General features: G+C 44.8%; 1 protein-coding gene and 5 non-coding genes across 6 annotated transcripts; 2 read left to right on the top strand and 4 right to left on the bottom strand.

Moving 5' to 3' along the window:
- Positions 1 to 6,419: 6,419 nt before the first annotated feature.
- On the bottom strand, positions 6,420 to 6,492 carry Trnak-uuu. Its single transcript has one exon. It is a non-coding gene; the product is annotated as a tRNA-Lys (tRNA).
- A 1,112-nt stretch (positions 6,493 to 7,604) lies between these two features.
- On the bottom strand, positions 7,605 to 7,687 carry Trnal-uaa. Its single transcript has one exon. It is a non-coding gene; the product is annotated as a tRNA-Leu (tRNA).
- Positions 7,688 to 8,096: 409 nt separating this feature from the next.
- On the bottom strand, positions 8,097 to 8,182 carry Trnar-ucu. Its single transcript is given in 2 exon segments — positions 8,097 to 8,132; positions 8,146 to 8,182. It is a non-coding gene; the product is annotated as a tRNA-Arg (tRNA).
- Positions 8,183 to 8,863: 681 nt separating this feature from the next.
- On the top strand, positions 8,864 to 8,936 carry Trnav-uac. Its single transcript has one exon. It is a non-coding gene; the product is annotated as a tRNA-Val (tRNA).
- Positions 8,937 to 9,220: 284 nt separating this feature from the next.
- On the top strand, positions 9,221 to 9,293 carry Trnav-uac. Its single transcript has one exon. It is a non-coding gene; the product is annotated as a tRNA-Val (tRNA).
- Positions 9,294 to 20,226: 10,933 nt separating this feature from the next.
- Positions 20,227 to 21,162, bottom strand: LOC101822791 (olfactory receptor 4D9-like). The gene has a single exon (XM_005063257.1). It carries the CDS (start codon positions 21,160 to 21,162, stop codon positions 20,227 to 20,229), a length of 936 nt encoding a protein of 311 aa, XP_005063314.1.
- Positions 21,163 to 26,621: the final 5,459 nt, after the last annotated feature.

The raw sequence follows: 26,621 nt of genomic DNA, 5'->3' as shown, positions 1-26,621 counted from the left end.
ACCATGGCTGGGGAATCCTGAGACTTCAATGTCCTCCTATCCTCAATGTGGCTGGAGAATGAATCCCTGATACTGACTACTGAAGACACTGCTCCTATCCTTTATACCCCTCTAGTGCTGGGATTAAAGGCGTGCAATCACAGGTGCTGAGATCATCTTTGTGTGAGCTGTTTCTCTTTAGGACTGGATCAATCCTGTGTAGATCTGGGTAGCCTTGAGCTCACAGAGATCCATCTATTGCTTGAGGCTGACTTTCCTTTCTGAATCCTCAGGCAAGCTTTAATAAACCATAAATAATATATCACCAAAGTGTACACAAAAAAACTATTCCTCCTATTTTGGTCTGAAGACAGAAGCCATGTTCCATATGTGAATCTGTTTCCTGTGACTGCATTGGATATCCAACTACATGACTCAAATGGATAATTTTAAGACTCTGAGGTGGTACAGTCACTTAATGTAAGAAATTTGAAGGTGTGATACAGAGAACAGCAAGGTCATTGCCCTGAAGAGCAACAGACTGGCTGGGAATCAAGGCTACCTGAGTCAACATAAGAGAGCTTGTTTCAGAAACATTTTTTTCTTTTCTTTTTTTTTTTTCTTTTCTTTTTGATTTTTCAAGACAGGGTTTCTCTGTATTGTTTTGGAGGCTGTCCTGGAACTCGCTCTGTAGACCAAGCTGGCCTCGAACTCACAGAGATCCGCCTGCCTCTGCCACCCGAGTGCTGGGATTAAAGGCGTGCGCTACCAACGCCCGGCCAGAAACATTTTTTCTAACAGGACGGAAAAGCAGCTGTTCTAGAATGCCTTCTGATTGAGAAATCACTTCACGCTGAGATTAATAGAGAAAAAATTTCTTTAATGATAGCATGCATCCATCTCCAGGTAATGCTCAAAGAGGAGCCAGCTTAGATTTTGCATTCCATATATGCTGTCATCCTTAAGTGTCTTTTAGGTTCATGCTCCAGGTTACACTTCGAACAATTTAAATAAAGACGGGCAACTTGCCAGTGTAGACACTTAGGCAGTTGGGAGACTTACACAGCAAAGATATTCCCAGAATAATTTCAGCAGGTGATTCTTCAGTACAGGGTCCTGTGGTGAAGGTCACAGGGGATGAGAAAGATAGGACAAGTAGAAGGTAGAAGAGACAAAAGCTGGGGTGGCTTCTTAAGAAGAATAGCTTTCTGTATATTAGTTGGGGGGTTAATGGAAGGAAATGGGAGACTTTTATGAAGTTAACAGAAACTGTCATTCAATGGGACAAATTCAGGAGTAGGCTAATCAAACAATGGGGAACACAGGGTGACCTTGGGATTGACAACCATAGCTCCATATGGTGGGAACAGTTGTGCTCTCTGGATCTGAAGCAACCCTCCACAAAGGCTCTGGCCCCTGAACATTACCAGCTCTCCCAAGCATATTCCTGATTTTAGAGAAATAGCTCTGCTTTACTGTCGATATCAGGCTCTTAGGGAAAGCTCCCCAGGCCTAGACCACAGGCTTGTCACTAGCTCTTCCAAGAATGTTCCTCCTCCCAGCCCTCAGGCCTAAATAAAAGCCTTGATTGATCAGGCAAGTCCTTAACACAACAGTGTTTTACTTTTCAAATAGTTGTCAGCTTGTGTCATATTGCCCATCTGGCAGAACTATGCTTTTCTCAAGAAGTAAACTGGAACTTGATGGCCACCAGGCCTTAAGGCTGGTTGTGACCCTGTAACCCTCCTCAAGCAGCTTGTTAGAGGCCTATTTCTCAATATGTGGATGGGCCTAGTGGCTGGTTGTAAATCAGGTGTAGCTTCTTTGTAATGGTTTGGAGTCAAATATCTGTGTAATCCTGATGAACAGATGTGTATCCTAGCACCCCAAGGATGCTGGTTAGCATATACTTATCCTTTGGATGTTTAAGAGGCAGTCTTCCCACAGCTAAATTCTACTTAGTGTGACCTACTATTTCCTAAGCATTGGTAAATCCTTTATATCCCCAATTCTACATCACGGTGCAGTAGTGGCGTGCTACCCAACACATGAAATGCCTTTTACAACCTCCAAAAAAATTAACAATAAATGCATCTTACACTTAAAGGTTAAATACAAAGCGCTGTATGTCTAGAAGATACTGGTGAAACTAGGCCTCTCCGAGTTTGGCAACCTGTTTTCCATGGATGCACTAAAAGCATGTTGAAGTTGACTAGAAAGATGTTTCTACACACAGCTCCCTGCTCCCAGTACTTTGAGCAGATGAAGCCCACAGAGCAAAATTATTCAGAGGCTTGACCCTGGGTCCAGGGAGTTGCAAGGACCACATGGGATCTCACAGGATAGGGAATCTGGCTACAGGTTCCCTCCCACCCAGATCCGGGGAGGACCCACCACACTGGATCCCGCACCTCACCACCTGCTCCTCCCTTTCTGGGGACAGCAGCCCCTCACTTGCCCGGGCACTCCGCCCAGCTCCCTGCAGCAGCAATCACAACACAAAATCACTGGCACCAGCTCATCCTCAAAGCCAAGCCTGAGAATGGCGCCCTGGAAGAGCCCTGCCCTGCGTCACTGCGACTGGCAGCTCGCCTGGAGGGCCTGGTTGGCTAGTGAGGCCTGAGTGACAAGAGCACCTCCCATAGGGTTACACTGTGCTTAAGAATGTGGCAAGGTGGTTCCTGACGCAGCCCTTCCACCCCAGACCAAGACATTTTCTAGATCTGCGTTTCCATAGCACTTGCCCCTGGTTCCAATAGCAGACCCTGCTATCTTCCTGCACTCCAAGGTCGCTTCCCCGTCTTCCTCCTGGACACAGTGTGCCTAGCTAGCTAGCTTGCACAGCCCACTTACGCTGGCATAGGGATTCCCTGTCCCGCAGGTGGGTGAGTGCCCAGAATATTAACAATTAAAGAGAGATTTAGGGACACTAGAGGAGATGTTTGTTCTGTGGTTTCACGCTGAGGTCAGATGAACTGAAGATACTTTTTAACCTCACCGTCTGTGGATGGCAGCCTTGCTTGAGAGCCCTGTCAGCAGCCGCTAAACTCACCCGTGAGGCTCTCAAGATCGCCCTGGTCGTGCCAATCACGGTATATTCCCCCCACCACCTCTCAGACCTCTTCTGAGTTATTCTTCTCTCCCTCGTTGGACCCTCACGAGTTCAAGTCTTTCACTGACTTTTTCTAGAAAATCCCCATATTACCTTGGCCTCCAATCCTGCCCTAAGCCCTGCAACCCTACTCCCTTTCGCCTCTCCCTGAAACCTCTTCACACTCCTGCCTAGAGGCTGTGGAGGTTCTCCGCTCACTCCCGCCTGGTCTCCTAGACCTACCACTTAACAAACCTCCAACTCACCCTGTTTGTTGACAGAAGTTCTCTTGTAGATAGACCAGAAAACCGCCAGGTGGCGTATGCAGCGGTCACTTCCACTGTAACGGTTGAAGTAACCCGCCTGCTAATAGGAACCTCTTCACAAAAGGTCGAATTAATCGCCTTGACTAGAGCACTTCAGATAGCCAAGGGTCAAGGGCTGATATCTATATGACTCTTAATATGCCTTTTTAATAACCTATACCCATTCTGTCCTCTGGAGGGAAAGGGGCTTCCTCATTAGTAAGGGCACACCCATACCACTGGACCCCTTATAGCCAAACTCCCAGAGGCCCTCTAGCTCCCTGCAGAAGCAGCCAGAATTCACCGGCAGGGACACCAGTCCTCCAAGGACTCAGTAGTCTTAGGTAATGCCAGGGCTGACTCAGTAGCCCGGGGACTGGCTTCCGGCTCTTCTGGGTCAACAGAGCACGTTTTGGTTTCGATACCTTCCTATCAGCCCTATTATCAATCAGTAGGGAGGGACAAACTCTTAAAAAAGGGGGCCACTGAAACATGGCATTTAGTGTGTCAATTCCTAGCATTTTATCAGAGGAACATTTTGGAGGAATACATGTTTTTGGCATACAACATACTAAGATTAATTCTCTGTCTTCCCTCTCAATATCTTTGCACACACCCCCCCTCTCTTTTTGTGCTGGAGAGCAAAGACTCAAATGCCTTGAGAATGCTAGAAATTTTCTACTACCAAGCCTTATCCCCAGCCCACTAATTTATTTACTTATTTATTTATTTCCAAGTTGGAATCTTTCTGTAGCCCAGGCAGGCCTTTAAATCCCCACGTGTGTTTCTATATACTGTATGATAGAATTACAGCTGTGTGCCACCAAGCTCTCTTTGAACTACAATTACCTTATATTCATTCTCAAATATTTTTGAAATAGTCGATTGAAATTGAGATACATCCCACAAATGATGAAATTTCACAAATTAGACAGTATATTTTCTTCATGGCATTTGAAATTAATGCTGGAGCTGGTCATTGGTGGCGCACACCTTCCATCCCAGCACTCGGGAGGCAGAGGCAGGGGGATCTCTGTGTGCTCGAAGCTAGCCTGGTCTACAGAGCGAGTTCCAGGAGAGGCGCCAAAGTAATACAGAGAAACCCTGTTTCAAAAAACCACCAAATAAATAAATAATAAAAAAGGAACAGATTTTCCTTTTCAGCCCTTTTACACCCATGTCCTCATAATATTTTCAAGTTATAGATTAGTCTCAACTAAATCTGTATCATTTGTCTTTAATTTCTTCTATTATATCTTAGTATATAGTTTTTCTTCATTTATTAGCAAAATTGCTGTGTTTTAAATTTACTAAATTTGTGTGATGGCTAGCTTCATGTTACCTTGACACAAGCTAGCGTTATCTGAGGAGGAAACTTCAGTTATGAAGATGGTTCTATGAGACTGGCCTTAGGGCATTTGTCAAACTAGTGATTGATGTGGGAGGGCCCAGCCTATTGTGGGCAGTGTCACCCCTGGGCTAGTCGTCTTGGGTGCTGTAAGAAAGGCAACTGAGATGCCGAGGAAGAAAAGTCAGTGGGCAGCATCCTCCATGGACTCTGCATCAGCTCCTGCCTCCAGGTTCCTACCCTTTTGAGTTCCTGCCCTGGCTGCCTCTGATGATGAAACTGAGGGGAAACAAATCACTTCCTCCCCAAGCTGCTTTTGGTCATGATGTTTCGACTCTGCAGCAGAGAAGCCCTAACTAATATACTAGGTGTCTGCAGTTTTCTTTCTTCTTTTTTAAGATAGTGAACAATTTGAGAATGTTGTGTAAAATATAGATTGCAAGGGAATAATACATTTCTGGCATATTATGACATCTAAAGATCAGTAGGCATGGGAAACTTTTTTTCATATTTTATGCTGGTAACTTCCAAAGGTTTAACATTTTTCATCTTGAAGATTTTTTTTTTTGCTAGTTTTCTTATTCTATCCCTTCTATCCCTGGTCCTCCCTTCTCTCTCTGCCTACTTAATTCTACCACTTCCTGGAAATGTAGACTCAGTTACCAGTTGAATATTTGTCAGTATGTTTATTCAGTCCTGTAATAATCAACCATGGTGCCCCAGTTCTTCTTTTATTTTTATAACTCTGAGCTGCTTTAAATTTTTTAAATGTTTTATTTGTATATGTTTCAGTGCACAATGCCTGAACCTGCAGAGGACATTGGAGTTATAGATGGTTGTGAACTGACATGTGGATGCTGGGAAGTGAACCCAGGTCTTCAAGAGCAGCCAATACTGTAAGCAAATATACCGTCTCTTCAGCCCTTATCATGTTAATTCTGCAAATATACCATCTCTTCAGCCCGTATGTTACTTCTTGAGCCCTACTTTTAATGCTCTTTTTTTCCCCCCACAAAGAAGCCTTCATAAGTTTTTGACTTTTTAAACCTAAAGTATTTTCTTTTACGAGTGTAGTGTGAGTTCTATTAGGTCTTAGTAATAAAAACCTGGGGTCAGATATAGGGGAAAATGCCGAGAGACCAAAGAGACAAAGGGGCAAAACCACAGGCACCTTGCCCACTCAACTTCCCAGCAGAAACAGACAGAGCTCCTGTCTCCTCCTGCCCTATCACCTCCTCTCTCCAGCCAGCCATATATATTACTCTTCCTGTCTGTACAGACCTCCAGACCTGTGTGGTTAGCTGGTGGCTAGCTCCGCCCTCCGATCTGCAGGCAAGTTTTATTTGTACAAACAAGATTATCACTACATACTAGTCTTATTATTTTATTATAAGACTTAATAATCTTTTTTAAGTTAGAAACAAAAGATTGTAAAAGCACCAATTTTACTGTACGTTTTTCCAATTTCTTTAATTTTTGCGCATGACATTGGTTTGTGCTAATGGTGGTCAGCACTCTTGGTGAGGTTCTAAGTGTTTTTAAAACTCTGTCATCTCAGGGAGATACTGGCGATACTGGCTCATAATTAACTACATTCAAGTCATAAGGCTGTGGTAAGACTGGGTAATAGTTAGACCCTGCTGTGAAAGGACGGCACACTTGTTATTTCCCATTTGTGGAAGTCTAAAACAACTTCCGCCCGAACAGGGACTTGAACCCTGGACCCTCAGATTAAAAGTCTGATGCTCTACCGACTGAGCTATCCGGGCTCTTGGCGGGTGCCTCTTTTTTTCTCCAAGAGTATCCCCAGCAAAAATTAGGCCTAGAGTTCAATTTTTTTTTGCAAGTAGTCGTCGAAAACCCTTAGTCTTTTGCTTTTTCTTCAAAATCGAGATGAACAAGCTTGTGGTGAAATCAATTCCGTCTTTCTTCTCTCTGGTCACACGTAAGACTAAAATTACTGGAGATCCATCGTGCGTGAGGCCTCCGAAGAGGACGCTCTGGTATGGCTTCTGGAGCTGGTGGAGACATTTCTAATTTCGGTCTTGTTTTTTGAGGCGCCCTAGAGCGTCTTGTGGGTGCAGTATGGATGCATAATTTGAGGTTCGGTTTGTGTTTGACATTTATTGAGCGTATGCTGAGTCCGAGCGGCTGCAAAGACCCAGACTTGGTCCGCTGTGGGAACCCCCTCCCCTTCCTCCACCCTCATTTGGATAATCACAAACGAGCTAGGTAGTTGTCACAAACGAACGTGTGGGACCCTAAGCATCAGCTGTCGACTGTAACTAAGTTCAACGGAAAAGGCCAGCACCATGACCCCTGGAGGGGGCTGCCTGGCCAGGGTCAGCCTCGGGAGAATCACGAACCTCGGGCACGTTGCCTTCCAAACCTCCGGACCGACTCCGCGTCTTGCTGGAGAGCTTGCTTCACAAAGGCCGTGGAGTCGGCGCTGAGCGAGCCAGAGCAGGCAGATCCATTCCGGCTCTCCCGGCGCAGACCCAAGGGTCAGCCCCCAGAACTGACCACACGACCACACGAGGCCACACGACTCTCTCGGTGTCGCAGACATCCTAACCCTTCCGGGGCTAACCAAACATCTCCGCGGGATGTCTGCTGAGCCACCACACACCCAACCCTCCTGGTTATTTTTCTGCTGCTTCTCGCTTCTGTCACGCCTCATGGGGAAGGACCTTGCTTTTTATTTTATTTTTTCCTTTTAAAATATTTTACTTAGAAACTCTAGCCATCAGAAAAGAACCAGGCACGTAGCTGGATCTGGAGAGTTCAGTGTTGAATAGAGTGGACGCTGCTCTGCGCGACTCCTTGTGTCTTCCGTTCTGTGTCCGACGTCGTAGGAGGCTGGGAAAGAAAAAGGAACATCTACCAGAAGTGGGGTTCGAACCCACGCGGATATAAATCCATTGGATCTTAAGTCCAACGCCTTAACCACTCGGCCATTCTGGTACATGGAGGAACCGGCCTTAATTTATCAGCAACTGGGACAACCCCGCGAGCCTTGAAAGTTTCTGAAGAGCACTAAAGCGATTTTCTACTCTTATAAAACAAAACATTGAAATATAAAGTCACAAAGGGAGGGCGGTTAGTAACTATGAGTACACTTCGCTCATTTCTTCATTTCCCCAGACACCGGGAGTGTGGCTGATGGTGGAAGGAGATCAAGAGGAACGCTCCGGTAGTAGTGGAAAGAGTCCTGCTCACTCCACGTCGGTGGGCTCAGGGACCAACTGCGATAAACTCCCTTTCCTATCTCAATGGGTGCGCCAGGCAGGAGAATTGAAACGGTCAAGCATTTTGGTTCATTTTTTGTTTTGCCTAACTCTATTTGGTTCTTCCTTTCTTACTAAAATAAAAGCGACTCTGGTGGGACTCGAACCCACAACCTTTGAATTCCTTCATCTGTCTAGAAGTCCAATGCGCTATCCATTGCGCCACAGAGCCAGATACGTCCTCATCTTAGTACTATCTACATCAGAGCAGGAGTGACGACTTGAGGACACACACACACACACACACACACACACACACACACACACACACACACACACACACACACACATCTCTCTCTCTCTCTCTCTGTCTCTCTCTGTCTCTGTCTCTCTGTCTGTCTCTCTTTCTCTGACATTCTCTTTATCTCTCTGTTATTCTCTTTCTCCCTGTCTTTGTCCTCTCTCTGCCAATCTTTCTCTCGTCTCTCTCTCTGTGTCTCTGTCTGTGTCTCTCTCTCGTCTCTTTCTCTGTCTCTGTCTCTCTGTCTGCATCTCTGTGTCTCTGTCTCTGTCTCTCTCTCTCGTCTCTCTCTGTCTGTCTCTGTCTCTGTCTCTGTCTCTCTCTCTCTCGTCTCTCTCGTCTCTCTCTGTCTGTCTCTGTCTCTGTCCTGTCTCTGTCTCTCTCTCTCTCGTCTCTCTCTGTCTGTCTCTGTCTCTGTCTCTCTCTCTCTCTTTGTCTCCCCTCCATATTAACAGTGCGGTGTGCAGCGAGGAGAGAGCAGAGCGGCGGTGCTAGAAAATCCGAGGTCCTGAAGTTTCTCGGCGCAGGACACAAAAACCTCATGTTCCGTAGCGCCATCGCGTCAGAGTCTCTGAGGCTTGTTAGCCTATCTGACAAGCAGTGCTCTCGCCCGGTTCCATAGTGTAGTGGTTATCACGTCTGCTTTACACGCAGAAGGTCCTGGGTTCGAGCCCCAGTGGAACCACGTGGTGAGGCGCGTTAACTTTTCGCTGAGGGATCTCTTCAGCCCCCCTGTGTTACTGAATTTGCCTGGGTAGCATCTCAGCGGTGTCTGTGGCTCCTGCTGAAAGCTGTTTTCTCTTTTTTCTCCCAATGTTGAAAAATGCGGGTTTTTCTTCCAGTGTTGAAAAAAATACGGGATAATTTCGAAAGTTCTCTGAGAATCATTTCATAATTTCCAGTTTTTACCATTTGCAATTAACATACAATCTTTTCATTATTCACCCTCAGAGGGGTCTCGCAACACGTGGTTCCATAGTGTAGCGGTTATCACGTCTGCTTTACACGCAGAAGGTCCTGGGTTCGAGCCCCAGTGGAACCATATACCATTTTCTTATGATTCCTTATTAATGTTGCGGTTTCAGTTTCATTCTGTTCCCGGTAATGACTAATTGTGTCTGGCATAGGAAATAGTCAGTTCTCCTTAGGTTTCTGCCTTTCTCCTTAGGTTTTGTTCAGCACCCGGAGCCAGTGACACTGCCCCCTCGTGTTCTCTTCTGGGAAGTGCAGGTGGTGAATGGCTTCTCCGGGTGCCTCTGCGCCTGCGCGGCTTCACCCTTGTCTTAGGTCCTGCGGGTCGCCGAGGGTCACCTGTGTTGCTTCCCGGGCTAGACGGCCGGGCTGGCGTTGGGTTGACACCCGCCGCCCCATCCTCAAGGCGTGGTGAGGATGCGGTGCTGCAGTCCTCTCGCGGACCGCCGGACCTACTCACCGTGTCACACTACGGCTTCCCTGACGAGATTTTTCCTTTTCTTCTTTTTGCTTTTCTTTCCCTTTTTCTTTTTTTTCTCTTAAATTTTATTTTTTTGGGTGGTGGTTGCAAGGGGCAGAGGGCGGATACAAAGGAACGGGGAAACGAATGGGATCGAGACACAAGATGTGAAAGACACAAAGAATAAGTAAGAAGAAAGTTAAAAAGTTGGTGGCACTCGCCTTTAATCCCAGCACCCGGGAGGCAGAGGCAGGCGGATCTCTGTGAGTTCGTGGCCAGCCTGGTCTACAGAGCGAGTTCCAGGACAGCCTCCAAAGCCACAGAGAAACCCTGTCTCGAAAAACCAAAAAAAAAAAAAAAAAAAAAAAAAACCAAAAAAACCCCCAAAAAACAAAAAACAAAAAAACAACAACAACAAAAAAACCAAAACAAAAAAGAAAAAAAAAACCAAAAACTTGCCTCTGTTGTGTGATGGAGCACGCCTACAATTCTCTTTAAAGACTTAGAAAGTTGTTACCATCAGTGCTGATTAACTACAAACCCGCTGGCTTCATACTGTATTTACTGATACAAAAGTACTTATTTAGAAATGTCAGGCACAAGGGAAGCAATTCAAAATCCTCCCTCATTTTTAATTGCTACAAGTTTCTTTTGTTATCTCCTAGAAGTATCCCTATTACAGCTCTGCAAAGCGCATCTTTCTTTCTTTCTTTCTTTCTTTCTTTCTTTCTTTCTTTCTTTCTTTCTTTCTTTCTTTCTTTCTTTCTTTCTTTTAATTTTTATTCTAAGAATACTATTTTACATACCCGTCCCAGTTCCCTCTCCCTCCCGTCCTCCCATTCCCCCCACCATCTCCCCATCCCACCGTCCGTCAGTGGATGAGGTCTCCCATGGGGAATCATCAAAGTCTGTTACATCTTTTGGGGCAGGGCCGAGGCCCTCCCCGCTGTAGCTAGGCTGAGCAAGGAATCCCTCCATAAGGTATGGGCTCTAAGAAGCCCATTCACACACTAGAGATAAATTCTGGTTCCACTGCCAGCTGCCCCATACACTGGCCCCACGTTCAGTTTTAGGCAGGTTCTCCAGCCATCAGTCTGGAGTCCGTGAGCTCCCACTTGCTCAGATCAGCTGTTTCTGTGGGTTTTCCCAGCATGGTCTTGACCCCTTTGCTCATCACTCCTCCCTCTACAACTGGACTCCAGGAGTTCAGCGCAGTGCTTAGCTGTGGGTGTCTGCTAATGGTGAGTCTACCTATGGTGCACTTGGTAACAGAACTTTCACATGGACCAAAAATCGAAACATTAGAAGTATTTCTGTACATGGTCGACAGGAGCAAGCAGCATAGTTTTTAGATCATAATCTTAAAATAGAGCGGAATTTTCCAAGCAGGAAAAATTTAAAGCCTGCAAATGATAAAAGGATGACAAATTTGATGGTGTCAAAAACTTTAATTTCTGTATTGGCAGAGAATATCAGAAATAGAATGCAAAGACAAAGGCAAGTCTGGGAAATGTGTTTGCAAAGCCTGTCCCAGCCTGGGACTGGGGTTGGGGTGGGGTCTTAGTGGTGAGGCTGGGGTGGGGAGGATCTTAGCGGGGCGGTTCGGGCAGGGTATCGATAGGCCCTGATAAACTGCTGTCACACGTGAGTGCAATGACTTAGTCACGCGCTGAAGGCAGCAGCACAGCCCTGTGTTCTTCCTGCTCCCTCGTCTGCCGTGTCCCTGAACCTTGGGGGTGAGGGGGCTGTGTGGATACGTGAAGGCGACCTAGTCACTTATCTTAGCACTTGGCTGGTCAGCTTCTCTTGGGTATATGGCCTGGGAAGAGTTCATAACCAGGTACGGGCCTGCTGTGTGTCTGGTTCTCTCTCTGTCAAGGACTGGGGATGGGGGATAGTTCCTGTATGATTCTTGAGAGGACTTGGTGAACTGACAATGTCCACATAGTCAGCACTAAGTTAACACTGTTGTCCTTATTTTGTCAGGCACACTTATGACAGTTTGAGTACAGCATTGGGCTTTTCCGTTATAGACATTTTTGGAAACTGCTAACTGTGTGATGGGCTGATATTTCATTGGCTTCTCTTTTCTCTTGGTCTTTACTCTTTCTTTCTTTCTTTGTGTATTTTTAAAAACTATTTTATTTATTTATTATGTATACATTCTTCTGCCTGCATGACAGCAGAGGGCACCAGATCTCATTCAAGGTGGTTGTGAGCCACCATGTGGTTGCTGGGAATTGAATTCAGGACCTCTGGAAGAGCAGTCAGTGCTCTTAATCACTGAGCCATCTCTCCAGCCCTCTTTGTGTGATTTTAATTAAAATATAACATTCCTTCCCCTGTTCCTGGGGAGACTATTTCTCCCTTTCTCAGCAGTCATTAGTTGCTTGTAGTTTTGTTGTCTAGAGGTGGGACCCTGTGGTAGTTTGAATGTAATTGGCCCCCATAATCTCATAGGTAGTGGCGCATTGGGAGGTGTGGCTTTATTAGAGGAGGTATGGCCTTGTTGGAGGAAGTGTGTCACTGGTGGGGGTGGGCTTTGAGAGCTCATATACGTTCAAGCCACACCCATTGTGGCAGACCACTTCCTGTTGTCTGTGGGGTCAAGATGCATCGCCTTCTCCACTCTCAGCTCCTTCTCTAGCTCCATGTCTGCCTGCACGCTGCTGTGTTCCACCATAATGAGAATGGACTGAGCCTCTGAAACTGTACCTGGGTCTAGTTAGGTCACGACTCTTGGAGGAGAGCCTACTCCTATCACTTTACTAGAACTTTGTGTTTCTCAGTCACATTCTAATATTTATCTTCATAGCCACAGATTAGTGCAGCTCTTCCCCATCATCAAAGAAGCTTGTCTTTAAAGCAAATGAAGACTATTAGAGAAAACCACAACTGGTCAAAATGTAGCAACTAGTGCAGGGGGGCAGAGGTAGACAGATCTTTGTGAGTTTGAGGCCAGTCTGGTCTACAAAGTAAATCCCAGGACACTGAGGACTATTACATAGAGAAACCCTGTCTTGAAAAGACAAAAAAATATTAGTTTATATTTATTTCAATTGTATGACTGTTTTGACTCTCTCTCTCTGTGAGTGTGCGTGTGTGTGTGTGTGAGTGTGTGTGAGTGTGAGTGTGAGTGTGTGTGAGTGTGAGTGTGTGAGTGTGTGTGAGTGTGTGTGTGAGTGTGTGTGTGTGAGTGTGTGTGTGTGTGTGATGCATCCCTGGTGCCTGTGGAGGTCAGCAGAGGTCATTGGATCATCTGAAACTGGAATTATGGTTGTGATGTGGGTACTGGGAACTGAATCTGGGTCTTCTGCAAGAACTCCTAATCACTGAACCATCTCTCCACTGTTTCTGCCACCCCCACCCCATTGTCATTATTTTTTAAAAATATATAATTTGTTTTTATTTTATGTTCATGGTAATTTTGCCTGCATGTATGTTTGTGTGAGGTGTCAGAAGCTCTGTAACTAAAGTTACAGACAGGTATAAGCAGCCATGTGGGTGCTGGGGATTGAACCTGGGTCCTTTGGAAGAGCAGTCAGTGCTCTTAACTAGCTGAACCACTTCTCTCGGCCCCATTGTCATTCTTAAAGGCCTCCTATCACCTACTCAGGACAGGGTGGCTTTGACTGGCCCTGATTGTTTTCTGGACTTCCAACCCTGGGTCACTAGGCTGGGTCACTCCTTTCTTCCAGCTCTCATTCAGTTTTCTGCTGTCAAGGCTCGAGATCTATTGTAGAAGTGGCTTAAAGAATCCTGACTAAGTTAGGACAAAGAGACAGTCTAACAGTTCCCGAGACCCCAGTCTGTAAGAGGCCTTCATTCACATACTTGAATCGAATGTGTTTCTGAGGCAAATACTTTTAAATACTATTTAAAAGTTTGATATTCTTATGAAGTAACTTTAATTCAAGTTCCTTTGTAATTTAGTTTTATTCATCAAACAAAGAAAGGGCCTTTTTGGATCTTGCCTTTGAAGGTTTTCTAGCAGAGTACAAATTTACTTGTGCGAGAATGCCTTACCAGAGACTTCTGTTTAAACTTCAAAAAAGAAGGAGACAATGATGTGAAACCAGAAGCTATCAGGTATTACTTCTAAGAAGGTACAGGAGAAAAATCTTAGTGATTATTGGTCAGGCAAAAAATTGTTCAATAGTACACAAAGATCTATATACTAAAAGACTTTCATTTGTGTACTTGAAAAATGAAGTCTCTCACCTCTCTGAGGACACCATGAAGGAAAGAGAAGGAGGGGGGGGTGGAGAGATGGCTCATAGGTTAAGAGCACTGACTTCTTCCAGAGGGCCTGAGTTCTGGCGGCTCACAACCACCCTCTGGTGCCCTCTGCTGGCATGCAGGTAGAAGACTGTATCATAAATAAAATATTAAAAAAAAAAAAAAGAGAAGGAAGATGGATTTTTCTTTAGGCTGCCAGTTCACAAGTAATGACACGGAGGCTTATTGTCAATTATGAAAGCTTGGCCTATAGCTTGGGCTTGTCCCACTAGCTCTTATAACTTAAATTAACTCATTTATATTAATCTCCATTTTGCCTTGTGGCTTTTTACCTCCCTTCCATCTTGCACCTCCTGTTTCCTCTGGCATCTCTCCCACGCCTAGATTCATCTCCTCTTCCTTTCTGTCTGCCTGGAAGTGCCACCTGTCCTGTTCATGCCTAACTATTGGCCATTCAGCTCTTTATCAAACCAATCAGTAGGCAGCCTGGCAAAGACACGTCTTCACAGTGTACAAAACTTATTCCACGTCAATGGGCCCCATAGGCTCAAATGTTTGAATGCTTGGTCCCAAGTTGGTGAAACTATTTGGGAAGGATTAGGAAGACTTGTTGGAGTAGGTGTGTCACCAGGGGTGGGCTTTAAGGTTCCAAAAACCTGTGCCATTTCTAGTTGGCTCTCTTTCTGCCTCCTGGTCATTGTCTCCACACGTGTGCCCTCAGCTATTGCTCCAATAATCCTGAGTAACTCAGTGCCTTCCTGCTGCCATGCTCCCTGCCATGATGCTCAAGGACTCTAAGCCACTGGAATTATGAGTCTCAAATTGAATGCTCTCTTTTTACAGGTTTCCTTGGTTATGGTGTCTCTTAACAGCAATAGAAGAGTAACTAAGACACATGGGCTCCACTCTGTCCTTAGCCTGTAAATAAACAGACCAGTTCTAGCAATAATCCTGTAAATTTGGCTCATGTGCAATACTCCCACTCCAGATTTCATCTGTGTGCAGACCCCATGGAGGGCAGAAAAGAATGTGGATCCCCCGGAGGCAGAAGAGAATGTGTGATCCCCGGGAGGCAGAAGAGAATGTCCGATCCCCGGGAGCTGGAACTACAGGTGGATGTGAGTCACTTGATGTGGGGGGGGGTACTGGGAACCTCCCAAAGAGCAGCAAGCATTCTCAACCTCTGCCCCTTCTGTCCTGCCCCACCCACCCACTTTTAAACCTAATCATCTTGCCCTGCCTCCAGGAAGAATCCAGTTAAGTCGCCGTATTTCTTACTTGTTTTGTTGCTGTAACAAAATACTGGACAGGACAGAAGTGTCAGGGACCTCCAGCCATCAGTCAGCTAGGCTGTATCACGTACTCATAGAGAAGACGTGACACTAAGACCACCCTGCCACCCCTTCTGACATAAAGCATATTCCAAGTAACAAGCCTGGGGTTTACCAGTCAGTTAAAGATTAGCTTAATTGGAAAAACTACAAGGTCGTCAGGAGATAGGCCTGAGCAGTAGTAAATTGTAATAGATAGGATCGGACCCTGCTGTCAGGTTAACAAGCAACATAGGAATTCTTACCCCTGACCTCTTGCCCTGTAGATTAGGTAGCCAGGCAACGCAGCAGACCACCTCTTCCACTGACCTCTTGCCCCTGCAGCTGCAAGCACATCCTCCGCCTTTCCCTCCTCAGTTCTCCTATATAAATCCCCTTGTGATGAAATAAAGTTGTCACCTTGATCAGAATCCTGTCTTGGCGTCCATTCCTGTATCCCCTGTCCTCCATCTTTCTCCTAGGTGTCCACCAGACCCACGTTGAATGTCCTGCGGGTTGGGACAAGAAGCAGCAGGAAGGGAAGGCTCCATCATGGTGGGGAAGTCATGGTGACAGGAGTGTGAAGCTGTTGGTCGGGTTGTACCCTGAGTCGAGAAGAAGAGAATGGTGACGAAGAGAGCAGTGAATGCTAGCGTTCAGCTCTTTTGCCATCTGTTCATTCTGGGATCCCAGCTCATGGAATGTCGACACCCACAGTTAGGCTGATTCTTTCCCACTTGCCTAAACTCTTCCCCAGACACCCCAGAGGTCTGTCCCTTAGGTGAGTCTAGACTCTGCTATGTTGACAATATGACTCCTCTCTGTCAGCTCAGTCAGGGTGCCCTGACCTTACTGTCCCCTTCAGGTAACTGTGCCCAATAGCATCCTCCTTCAATTCTGCTTCTAGGCTACAATTTCCTGTCTGTGTTTAGACTTGAGTCCATTCTGTCTGCTCTGCTGGGGCAATTATCACATTTGTCCTTATAGTCTCGAATAAAGTTTTCCAGCATTTCGTCTGTGTGTGAAGAGGGTGGTGAGGGAGAATGTATTCACTGCAAGGGTGGCATGGGGAACGTTTTTGGAGTGATGGGACCATTCTCTGTTTTGATTTGCTTGAAGCTGTAACCTTGAGAGTTATTTATTTTTACATTCATTTTGACATGTAATTTATCAAAAGAGAGGTCTTCCCTGAGTGGAAAGCTCAGAGGTAGGTTGGTGAGCAGGAGGAGTCATTAAACTGCGCCAGTGAATGAAGCCATGCTCGTTGGCCATCTCCTTCACATGTGTCATCTTCTCCCCCTCCTCTCCTCTCTCCCCCTTCAGTATTCCATTATGGGTGGCTGTACTAACTACTGTTGCTGTCACAGACACCATGACTGAGGGAGGCGATGTATAAAAGAAAGAGTTTAATTTGAGCCCATGATGGTGGAGCAAAGGCATGATGGTGGGAATAGTTGAGAACTCACTCTTGGTCAACAAGAGGAGGCCTAGAGAGAAAGTGTGTGTGTGTGTGTGTGTGTGTGTGTGTGTGTGTGTGTGTGTGTGTGAGAGAGAGAGAGAGAGAGAGAGAGACAGAGAGAGAGAGAGAGAGAGAGAGAGAGAGAGAGAGAGAGAGAGAGAGAGAAAACTGTCAATGTAGCACATCTTTTGAAATATCACCCCCAGTAACACAGCTCCTCCAGGGCTACATCTCCCAATCCTTTCCAAGCACTAATCGGGAACCAAGTTTGCAAATGTATGAATCCATAGGGGCCATTCTCATTCCAACCATCTCAATGAGGGAGGGGCTTGAGAGACACCCCTCCCTGGGAACCCTTTGGCAGTTGATGGCTACCTAGAAAGGGGGAATACTTTGCTTCTGTGGTGTAGCCAATGGTTATTTACCCATGCACCAGTATTATAAATAACTGTCTACCCATGTTTATGCAAACAACACTAACTGAATCAAGAGGGAGAGACAGGAAGAGAGAGGGAGGGAAGGAGATATCAGAGCAAGAGGAGAATGTGCTGAGAAGTGGTCAGTGGGACGGGCTAAGAGACAATAATGAGAGTGTGTATGGTAAAAGCACATTATATTCATGTATGAAATTGCCAAAGAATAATAATTGTGGTGGTATGAATAAGATGTCCTCCCAAATTCTTTAAATACCTGGTCCCCCCTTGGTGACACTGTTTGGGGGAACTTAGGAGGTATGGCCTTCCTGGAGGAAATATATCACTAGAGGTGACCTTTGAGATTTCATCATCCCCAGTTTGCTCTGTCTCCTGTTTGTGGGCTGAGATGTGAGCTCTGAGCTGTTTCTGCCAAGATGCCTGGTTGCTGCCATGCTTCTCTGTTTTGATGGTCATGAACTCTTATTCCTCAGGAACCAGAAGCCCCAAATAAATTCTTTTTAAAAAAATCATTTTTTATTTAAATTAGAAACATTGCTTCACAGATCAATCCCAGCTCCCTTTCCCTCCCCTCTCCCCCTGTACCCCCAAATAAATTCTTTCTTATTTAAGTTTTATTGGTTGTGGTGTTTTATCACAGTGATCGAAAAATAATTAATTTAATAATTAAAAAATAATTCCCAACTCATTGTCTTAACTGTCTATCAAAAGAACTTGAAGGGGTTGGAGCGATGGCTCAGTGGTTAAGAGCACTTATTGGTCTTTTTTTTGGGGTGGGGTGGGGTGGGGGCAGGGTATCTCTGTACAGCCCTGGCTGTCCTGGAACTAGCTCTGTAGACCTTGAACACAGAGATCTGCCTGCCCTTGTCTCTTCATTGCTGGGATTAAAGGCGTGGGCCACCGTGACCTGATGCCCTTATTGCTCAACTCCCCACACCCACATGGCGGTCGGAATCATCTCCAGCTCCAGGGGGATCTGATGCCTGCTTCTGACCTCCACAGGCACCAAGTACAACAGCATGATACAGATACACATGTGGGCAAAACGCTGATATAAATAAAATTAATACATCTAAAAAACCAAAACCATTTAGCAATGTAACTGGCAGATAAGGTTGCTAGAATTAATTTGTGTGTGTGTGTGTGTGTGTGTGTGTGTGTGTGTGTTTTGAAAGAAGGTCTCACTGTGTAGCCTTGGACAGTCTCAGATTCACTCTGTAGACCAGGCTGGTCTGGAACGCATAGAGATCCACTTGCCTCTGTCCTTTGAGTGCTGGGATCAAAGGCAAGAACCAGCCTGCCTGGCTTTAGAATTAAATCTTGTTCTCTATTTCTTTACATTAAGGAGAAGGTGCTGAAGACAAAAGATCTCAACATGGACCACAGACTGAGCTGTCGATGTGGACAGTGGCTCAGGAGTTAGTGATGGTTCTGTGCTGCTATGTGGGTGTTGGGATTGGAACCCAAGTCCCCCAGAAGAACAGCCGGGTTTCCAGCCTCCAGAAAGGAGGGTTTTGAAAGCTTTGCTTCTTTCTTGTCAGGCGCAGATTCGTGGGCAGGGTGGGATTCTTTTCTTCCTGGAAGGCTGCTCAGAACCAAATGGTGTAAAGTGATGAATTTTTAAGTACCAGAAACCTCACAGTATGTACTGTCTGGTCAGGTGAGGGCAACCAAGTGCCTTTCATGACACTGCGGCAGAGAAGAAAATTTTCTTCTTTCCTTTCCTTTTTCTTTTCTGTTTCCCTCCCCACCACTTTTTGTGAGTTTGTTTCAGATTCGTGAGTTTGTGTGTCTGAGATGGCAGGAGTAATAAAATCTGTACTAATCTCAGAGTGAGATATATCAGTTCTAGCTGGGCTTCTCATGAAATCTGAATTCCTTTTCATCTTTTAAAGGGGAACTTTGGGAGCTTCCTTAGGAAAATAGAGCAGAAATCTTCCAAAGGAAAACTAGTTCCACATGAGGAGACGTGACTGCTTTTATTAACTTTACCCCAGGTTCCCTGAAAGTCATTTACTGATTGTTGCCTGGACAATACATTGCACAGACACAATTCAAGAGTCACAATTGGCTACAGATAACCTATGGGGCAGAGCACTCGCCTCCCATGTGTGGCGCCATAGGTTTGCTGGAAAAGAATATTCTTGGACATACACACACACACACACACACACACACACACACACACACACCACATAAAAGAAGTCAAGGCAACCCAGTAAGGTAATTTCTTTTTGTAAAATGGGTGCACCACAACTCTTAGATACAGTGAGCCATCTCTCCAGCCCTAAGTGTGCCATAAGCAAATATGGAACAGACAAGCACACTGGGCATGAGACTTCAGTTAGTTTTTATGCTAATGGTGGTGGCTGTGTCTCTTCCCATTGGTGGGAACATGACCTCCTAATCTGATGTGATTGGCTAATTCGTAATCATCTTAAGGAGATGTGGTAGTGAAGTCTCAGGGATGGTGGGCAAATATGCAGATATACAGGGATTTCATTAGATAGGGGGGTTTATAGAATACTGGCCTTTGGTGGGTTAGACACTTTTGACAGGAAAAAAAATCTCACAAGTTCAATTCTTAACATTACACAGAAAACAACAAACCAATCAAAAACCAGTAAACTGCCCCCCCCCCATAAGACCTAACTTTCTCTTGGATTTCATTTTCTTAACAGTAAAGCAAGGTGTCTAAGTCTTATAAGCATTTGAGTTCCTAAGAATTGACATTTAATTTTATTTTTAATTATGTGCATGTGTATGTCTGGGTCTGTCAGACACTAGAAATATCAGGTCTCCTGGAGCTGGAATTATGGGTATTGAGAGCTGCCTGATGTGAGATTTCACACTTGAACTCAGATCCTTGGCAGCAACAGGAACAGCAAGACTTCTAGCAGCTGAGCCAGCTCTCCAGTTCAAAAGTTGACAAGAATTATGTCTAAGGCTCTATGTTGTCATCATACTCACCTAGAGAGACAATTGTCTCTAGCTTTTGAGGCCTCCACTGTACAGTAAAGATAAACACCAGCCTCAACATGGTCTATTGATTGGGGTCTTCTGTCTTTAAGTTCTGATTTTTCTAATTGGAAACTTAGTATCTAGTCCTTTGCAGAGGTTCCCAGTCTTTTCCTGAGTTTCTTCATGGCTGACTTCATCTCCTGGTTCCGCAGGGTGTAGATCATTGGGTTTAGGACAGGGATGATGACAGTGAAGGTGATGGAGACAGCTCTGTCCATGGGGAGGGCAGTGAAAGGCCGGGCATAGACATAGATGCAGGGCACAAAGTGCATGGTGACCACAGTGATGTGGGAGGTGCAAGTGGAGATGGCTTTCCTTCTGCCCTCTCCTGTGTGTGACCTCAGCATTGTCATGATGACTGTGTAGGACACCAGAAGGAAGACAAACCACAGGGTAGAGATCAAGCCATTGTTAGAAATCATTAAGACTTCAAGAGCAAAGGTGTTGGTACAGGCGAGTTTGAGAACCTGTGGTACATCGCAGTAGAAACCATCAACAACATTGGGTCCACAGAAGGGGAGTGGGAGTAAGAGAGAAATCTGTACAATGGAGTGAACAAAGCCCCCCATCCAGGAAGCCACGATGAGGGCAGTGCACCGCCCCTTACTCATGATGGTCACATAGTGCAGTGGCTTGGAGATGGCCATGTAACGATCAAATGCCATCACAGAGAGAGAGAAAATGTCTGCCCCACCAAGCAGGTGAAAGAAAAACATCTGGGTGAAGCAGCCATTGAAGGAGATGGCCTTTCTTATTGAAAGAAGGTCCACTAGGACCTTTGGAGCTGTGATGGAGGAGAAACAGATGTCCAAGATCGAGAGGTTGCGAAGCAGGAAGTACATGGGGGTGTGGAGGCAGGATTCCCAGGTCACAGTGACCATGATGAGGAGGTTTCCCAGCACAGTTGCTGTGTAGACTAAGAACAAGAAAAGAAACAAGACCAAACTCAGCTCTTGGGACTGGGTCAGTCCTTCAAAGACAAATTCTTTAACCCTGCTGTAATTTTTCTGTTCCATTGGCTCATGTTTCTTTTACTTCTTCTGTCACCTGGAGAGGAAATAATTTTGTTATGGAAAAGTACATCATCAAAAACAACAAAAAATATGACTGTGCTTTGGGTGTTATTTTGTTCTAAAAAATTATTACGTTTACTGTGTGTGTGTGTGTGTGTGTGTGTGTGTGTGTGTATGGTTGCATGCCAAAGAACAATGCTGGAGGTCAGAGGACAACCTATGGGGTGTCAATTCTCTTCTCCTACCATGTGGGTCCTGGGTGTTGAATTCAGATTATCAAGTTTAGTGGTAAGTGCCTTAACTCACTGAGTCACCTTGCTGGCCCTGGGTTTGGTTATCTTTAGTGTTCATGTACTTTTATACTCCCTCTACTCCATAGTCTGTCCTTCTTGAGGCTGACCTCTGACCCTTCTCTAACCACCGAACACTCTGGATTTTCCTGGACTTCTTTCCATCAGCACTGAATTATTTTGCTAGTTTTCCTGCTTTAGTTTCCTTTGAAGCTGAGACCACACAAATCTAATTCTCGAGTTTCATACCTAATTATTTGCTAATATATAAGTAAGTCAGAAAATGTCATTGCTTGCAAACATTTTAATGTATAAAATAATCAGGTATTTTTTTCAGAGTAAATAATTTACAAGATTTATTGAAAACTGGACCATTTGCAGCCATTGAATGCGTAAACCTTGATGCATAAGAAGGTCTTGAGAATAATATGGAAGAGAGAAAAGACAACATCTTGAGAGACATGAGCTTTGATGCCTACCCCAATCTTCAAGGTAGGCATTAAAGCTCATGTCTCTCAAACTGGATTGTGGAGAAATGGTGCAATGTTTAAGAGCATATGAACTCTGGAGACTTAGTCTCTCATCAGTGTTATTCGAGCACTGGTGACCACAAGGTTGTAAGGTCTTTATAGACCATAATCACATTAGATAAGCTTGTCCTAGCCCTTTTAGCCTTTGGGACTTTAATATTAAACTGTTTTCAGTAGTGTTGTCCTCAATTTCCAGGTGAGAAAGCAAGGCTGTATTCTGCCCATGACTTAACAGCACTTAGCCCTTAATTGGTCATAAATTCAACTGGTCAGGTTTTGTTCCTGACTCTGAATTTGAGGCTGATTGTTGTTATTAAAAATAAACCAACAACAACAAAAACCAACAACAACAAAAACCAACAACAACAATAACAACAACTCCCTGTGGAGATCAAGAGTTTCCAGAAAGTTTATAGCTGCAGAAGAAAAGTCCTTACAAGTGCTGTGGCTGCTTTTCTGGTAATGGAATCTTCAGTAGGTAGAGTTGAGTGGTTTTTGGAACCCTGAGCCAAGTCTCCCTCTTGCTGCTTTCTGATTTCCCTACCTCTCTGCTGTGTGTTCCCACTGGGAGATTATATGCAGAGATTCACTGAACCATGTGACAATGAACTGCATGAAACCTATGTGAGCTGATTTCTAGATGTTTAATCTCTCAGTCACTCAGAACTTCTACATTTTTCTATCTGAAAGTAGAGGATCTAAAAGTAAAATTTAAGGCTGTTAAGTGTGATAATTCATTGTACTGAATGTTTTTCAGTAGATGTTGTCTCTGGCCATTACTGTGGACTGAATTTAGACAAAAACATCTACTGCTGAGTCCATCTCTTCAGTATTGTCTAGACATATTGATAGAATAATTATCATGAAGCATTGCAGATGTCACAGAAGGGTTGGTGTGAGGAGAGGCAGCCAAAACATTCATAACTAAATAAACAAAAGGCATCGTTAAATAAAGGTGGGCTAGGTGTTCAGCTCATGAATGTGTGTCTCTAGTCAAGGGGTTCTTGCTCTGGGCCCACACTTTAACTTCAGGTCTTTGTAAGGTCAGGGACTATCAGCACTGAATTACAGTCTTGTCCTTTACTGGTTTTCAGGAGCAGCCATTTTCACTGAGGGGAATTTCTGAGACTCTGAAATCCCTCCTTGGAACATTCCTCAGGCCCAGAAGTTTCTGGCCCACTGATTTCCTGTCATAAGAGCTAAATTCGTGCTTCTGGCCTTAAATATTCTAATTCTTGGTGCCCAGAGACAGACAATGCGAACAAATAGAACTTTCAAAAATAACGTTTACATGGGTGTTTATCTCACTCTTGTATGTGATATGATAACTGCAATAGAAAATGTCCAACTATAGGATAGGTACTGCTTAAACATCATTGGAAAAACTCTATTCAAGCAGGTATAGCGAGGTTATTGAAAAGAGGCTTCCACTCCTCTGGGGCTCTCTCCCATACTGTCTGTATGAGTGAATGGGACCTCAGTGTGACAGTCTGTCAGCCTCCTCCCAGATCCACACTTTGGCCTCTATTTATTTCACTCTTTATTTGGGCTCGACCTTGTGTCCTTGGTTCCCACTTCAGGTTCCTGTTTATAAGCCCCATCCCTTTTGTCCCCAACTTGTATGTGGAAAAAAAACCTGTTTCAACAAACCCTTGGGAGTAAGACAGGCTCCCGAGGACGGCTGTGGCTTTGTGGAGGGCCACTCCTCTGCCTTGGCTGAGTGGAGCCTGAGGGTTGGGGTTCTGAGATAGAATGGGGTAGGGGGTGAGGTGGGTGGTGTTCCAGTGGGAGGCAGAGGAGGACCTCAGACTGAATCTTCGTAAGCCCTTCCTTTCTGTCCCTGAACATGTCTTCCCCAGGGGCAGTGAACTGGTGAACCGATGCTGTGTTGTGGCAATAAACCGTTTAGTTGAAGAAAAGAAAAATTCTCAAGCTGATGACAGATGAATCTCTCATAAATTAGTACATGTCCCCATTGCTTGACTATCTAACAATTACCATTGTCCGCTGTTTTGTCCTTTCAACAGGGGTGGGTTAAGGATTAAGTCTGACACAGAGACTCCTCCCCCTGTATCACAGCTCCTCTCAGGGCTTCACATGCTAGAGAAGCCCTCCACCACTGAGCTAAGCTCCCAGCCCCTCTCTGGCTCTCTAGATGCGTTTATTATGCACTACTAAACCACCACAGAGTTATGCTCAAGCTATGATTCCTATTATGTCTCATATTATTCACTTGGTCAGGCTTATAAAGCTGTTGCGGAAGAGATCAATACAGAAATAATATGAACAAAAAGATATAAGGGCAGTTCTGAGACTAGCATCAAGGTCACACCCAGAACATCTTACAGGGCTGAGGGACTTTAAGTTCCCATTGACAGCTAGGGCCACCCAAAGGCAAGAGAGGGAGCATAGACAAAGCTTGAATACTGTGCTGCAGATGAGGAAATGGAGGTGAGAAGAGAAGCCTTTGGCTCCCCCTCCACACTCCCCAAAGTTAACCATCCTGTGCATTTGGACTATCTGGAATTCCTTCTGTGCTGGATGGGGAGTCTTCAGAATGGAACCCTGACTGCAGCCTCTGTGCTGGGTGTTTGGGGCAGTTCAGGTGGTTGAACTGAAGCAGGAAGAATTGCAGATGAGAAGGCTTTGTTGGACCTTGGGCCCCACCTGTGGAAGATCAGTGATTGGGAAGTAGATACACTTGCATGGTGGGATGTGTGTAGCTGAATAACTGTACATGAAAGAGAACTAGGGGATGAGTTAAAAGCACTCTCTTTGCTTTCTGTGTTAAAAAATGTAACAGGACCAATATCCTGAGGTTCTGTAAAGAAATCAGCCTTAAAAGTGACCAAATGGCCAACTCAATGGGCAAACATCAAGCTGACAGCCTTTTATGTTTAATGACAGAAACCAAGAAATGGAAACCAGGAGAATTAACCAGAACTCATGGGGATGTATGTACCATGTTGGAGCATAATAAAGAAACCAGGTGTAAGAAGTTTTCCTTTGCTTGTTTTTGGCAAGAAAAACGGAAACTCCCAAGTTCTCTGTTACCGATACGCTTGAGAAAATGCACTCTGCTGAAACAGGCTTTTGAATGTTATAGTTCCAAAGCTGAGGAAAACCCTCTTCCATCATCCACATCTTCTAACGTGCTGAACTTTCCTGTGTCCTTCAAGTGCCTTCCTTTTCTTGAACAGTGAGTTATTCCCCTCTGTACTGTTCTGGCTTCTAACATTAATAACTATCATCCCACACTGCGAAATCATCACTGACATACACTCCATAGTACTACTTCAGAGTTGGTTATGCATGGACACATGTGCCCAGACATATGAGCAGACACACAAATGTACTAGTCAAGATCTGACTTCCTACTATCATCTCATTAAAGACCTCCAAACTCTAATTCCCATCCAAGAAGTGTAGGTGAGCATTGATTGTATAAACTGACCTTAGACGTTGATAATTTGTCAGGGATTTCTTTTCCTTAAAGAAGACAAGCATCTGAGGGTTAGTACCTTCTCTCTTAGAAGCTCTGAGACTCTCTTCTGTATGGCTTTACCATGCTTCTCCATAGCATGCCTGCCATAGTGCCACTCCCTCAGCACCGAGTCACAACAGAAGAATCAACAAAGATGATAAAACTGTTGAGCATGATTATTGAAGTTCAGTGGCCAGACTTTTTCTTTTGGGAGAAAATTCTGTTGGGAGTTATTATAAGCAGCACACCAGAAGATATGTGCAAACAGCTTGGCTTTGAGAATCTCCAGACATAGGCAGGGGAGGGGATGAATCCTCATAGATCCTGTTCTCAGAGCCCAGGTATCTTTGCTTAATATTCTCAGAGAGAGCCAGCAAGTCTGTGTGTAAGAGATAGGAACTTAGCAAAAAAAAAAAATGAACACAATCCTTTATATGGCTATTTCATCATATCTATTTTTTCTTGTTGATCTACTACATATTCAGAGTTACCACAGAGACTGGAGAACACATTTTCTTTGTTCTTAAGTTTCCATATTAACTATTACTTATTTTTTCGATTTCTCCTGTGTGTGGGAGTGGCACGCCTGTGTTCCAGTGTGTATGCACATGTATGTCAGTGCATGTGCCCATGGTAATGGGTGTGGAGGCCAGAGGTTGTAGCTGGATGCCTTCCTTTGATTGCTCGCCACTTTTCCTTTTGAGACAGTGTCTCCCACTTGATAGATTCCTCATGTCCAACCTAAGTCTCCCGAGACTGATATGATCTTTAAGACCAAGAACTAAACACCTCCCTGTGAGGTGCTGACACTCTCCATCACCTCCACTCCTTTTTCCTTTGTAAATCTTCCTGATAACATTGCTTTCAGATTTCTTCTGTATTTTTTTTTTTTTTTTTGGTTTTTCGAGACAGGGTTTCTCTGGCTGTCCTGGAACTCACTTTGTAGACCAGGCTGGCCTCGAACTCGCAGAGATCCGCCTGCCTCTGCCTCCCGAGTGCTGGGATTATTCTTCTGTATTTTACAAGAATTTATCACATTTTCTTTTAGAACTTGTGAGCGCTTTAGGTATGAGGAGAGACAATCAAGATTGCATAGGAAAATAAACAAAAGGGCAGATTGATGGAGGTGGGCTAGAAGAGCAGTTCACGGAAGTGCAC

The sequence above is a fragment of the Mesocricetus auratus genome, unplaced genomic scaffold (genome assembly GCF_017639785.1).
Source record: "Mesocricetus auratus isolate SY011 unplaced genomic scaffold, BCM_Maur_2.0 Super-Scaffold_4256, whole genome shotgun sequence".
Classification (NCBI taxonomy): Eukaryota; Metazoa; Chordata; class Mammalia; order Rodentia; family Cricetidae; genus Mesocricetus; species Mesocricetus auratus.
This window is presented reverse-complemented; position numbering and strand designations above follow the sequence as displayed.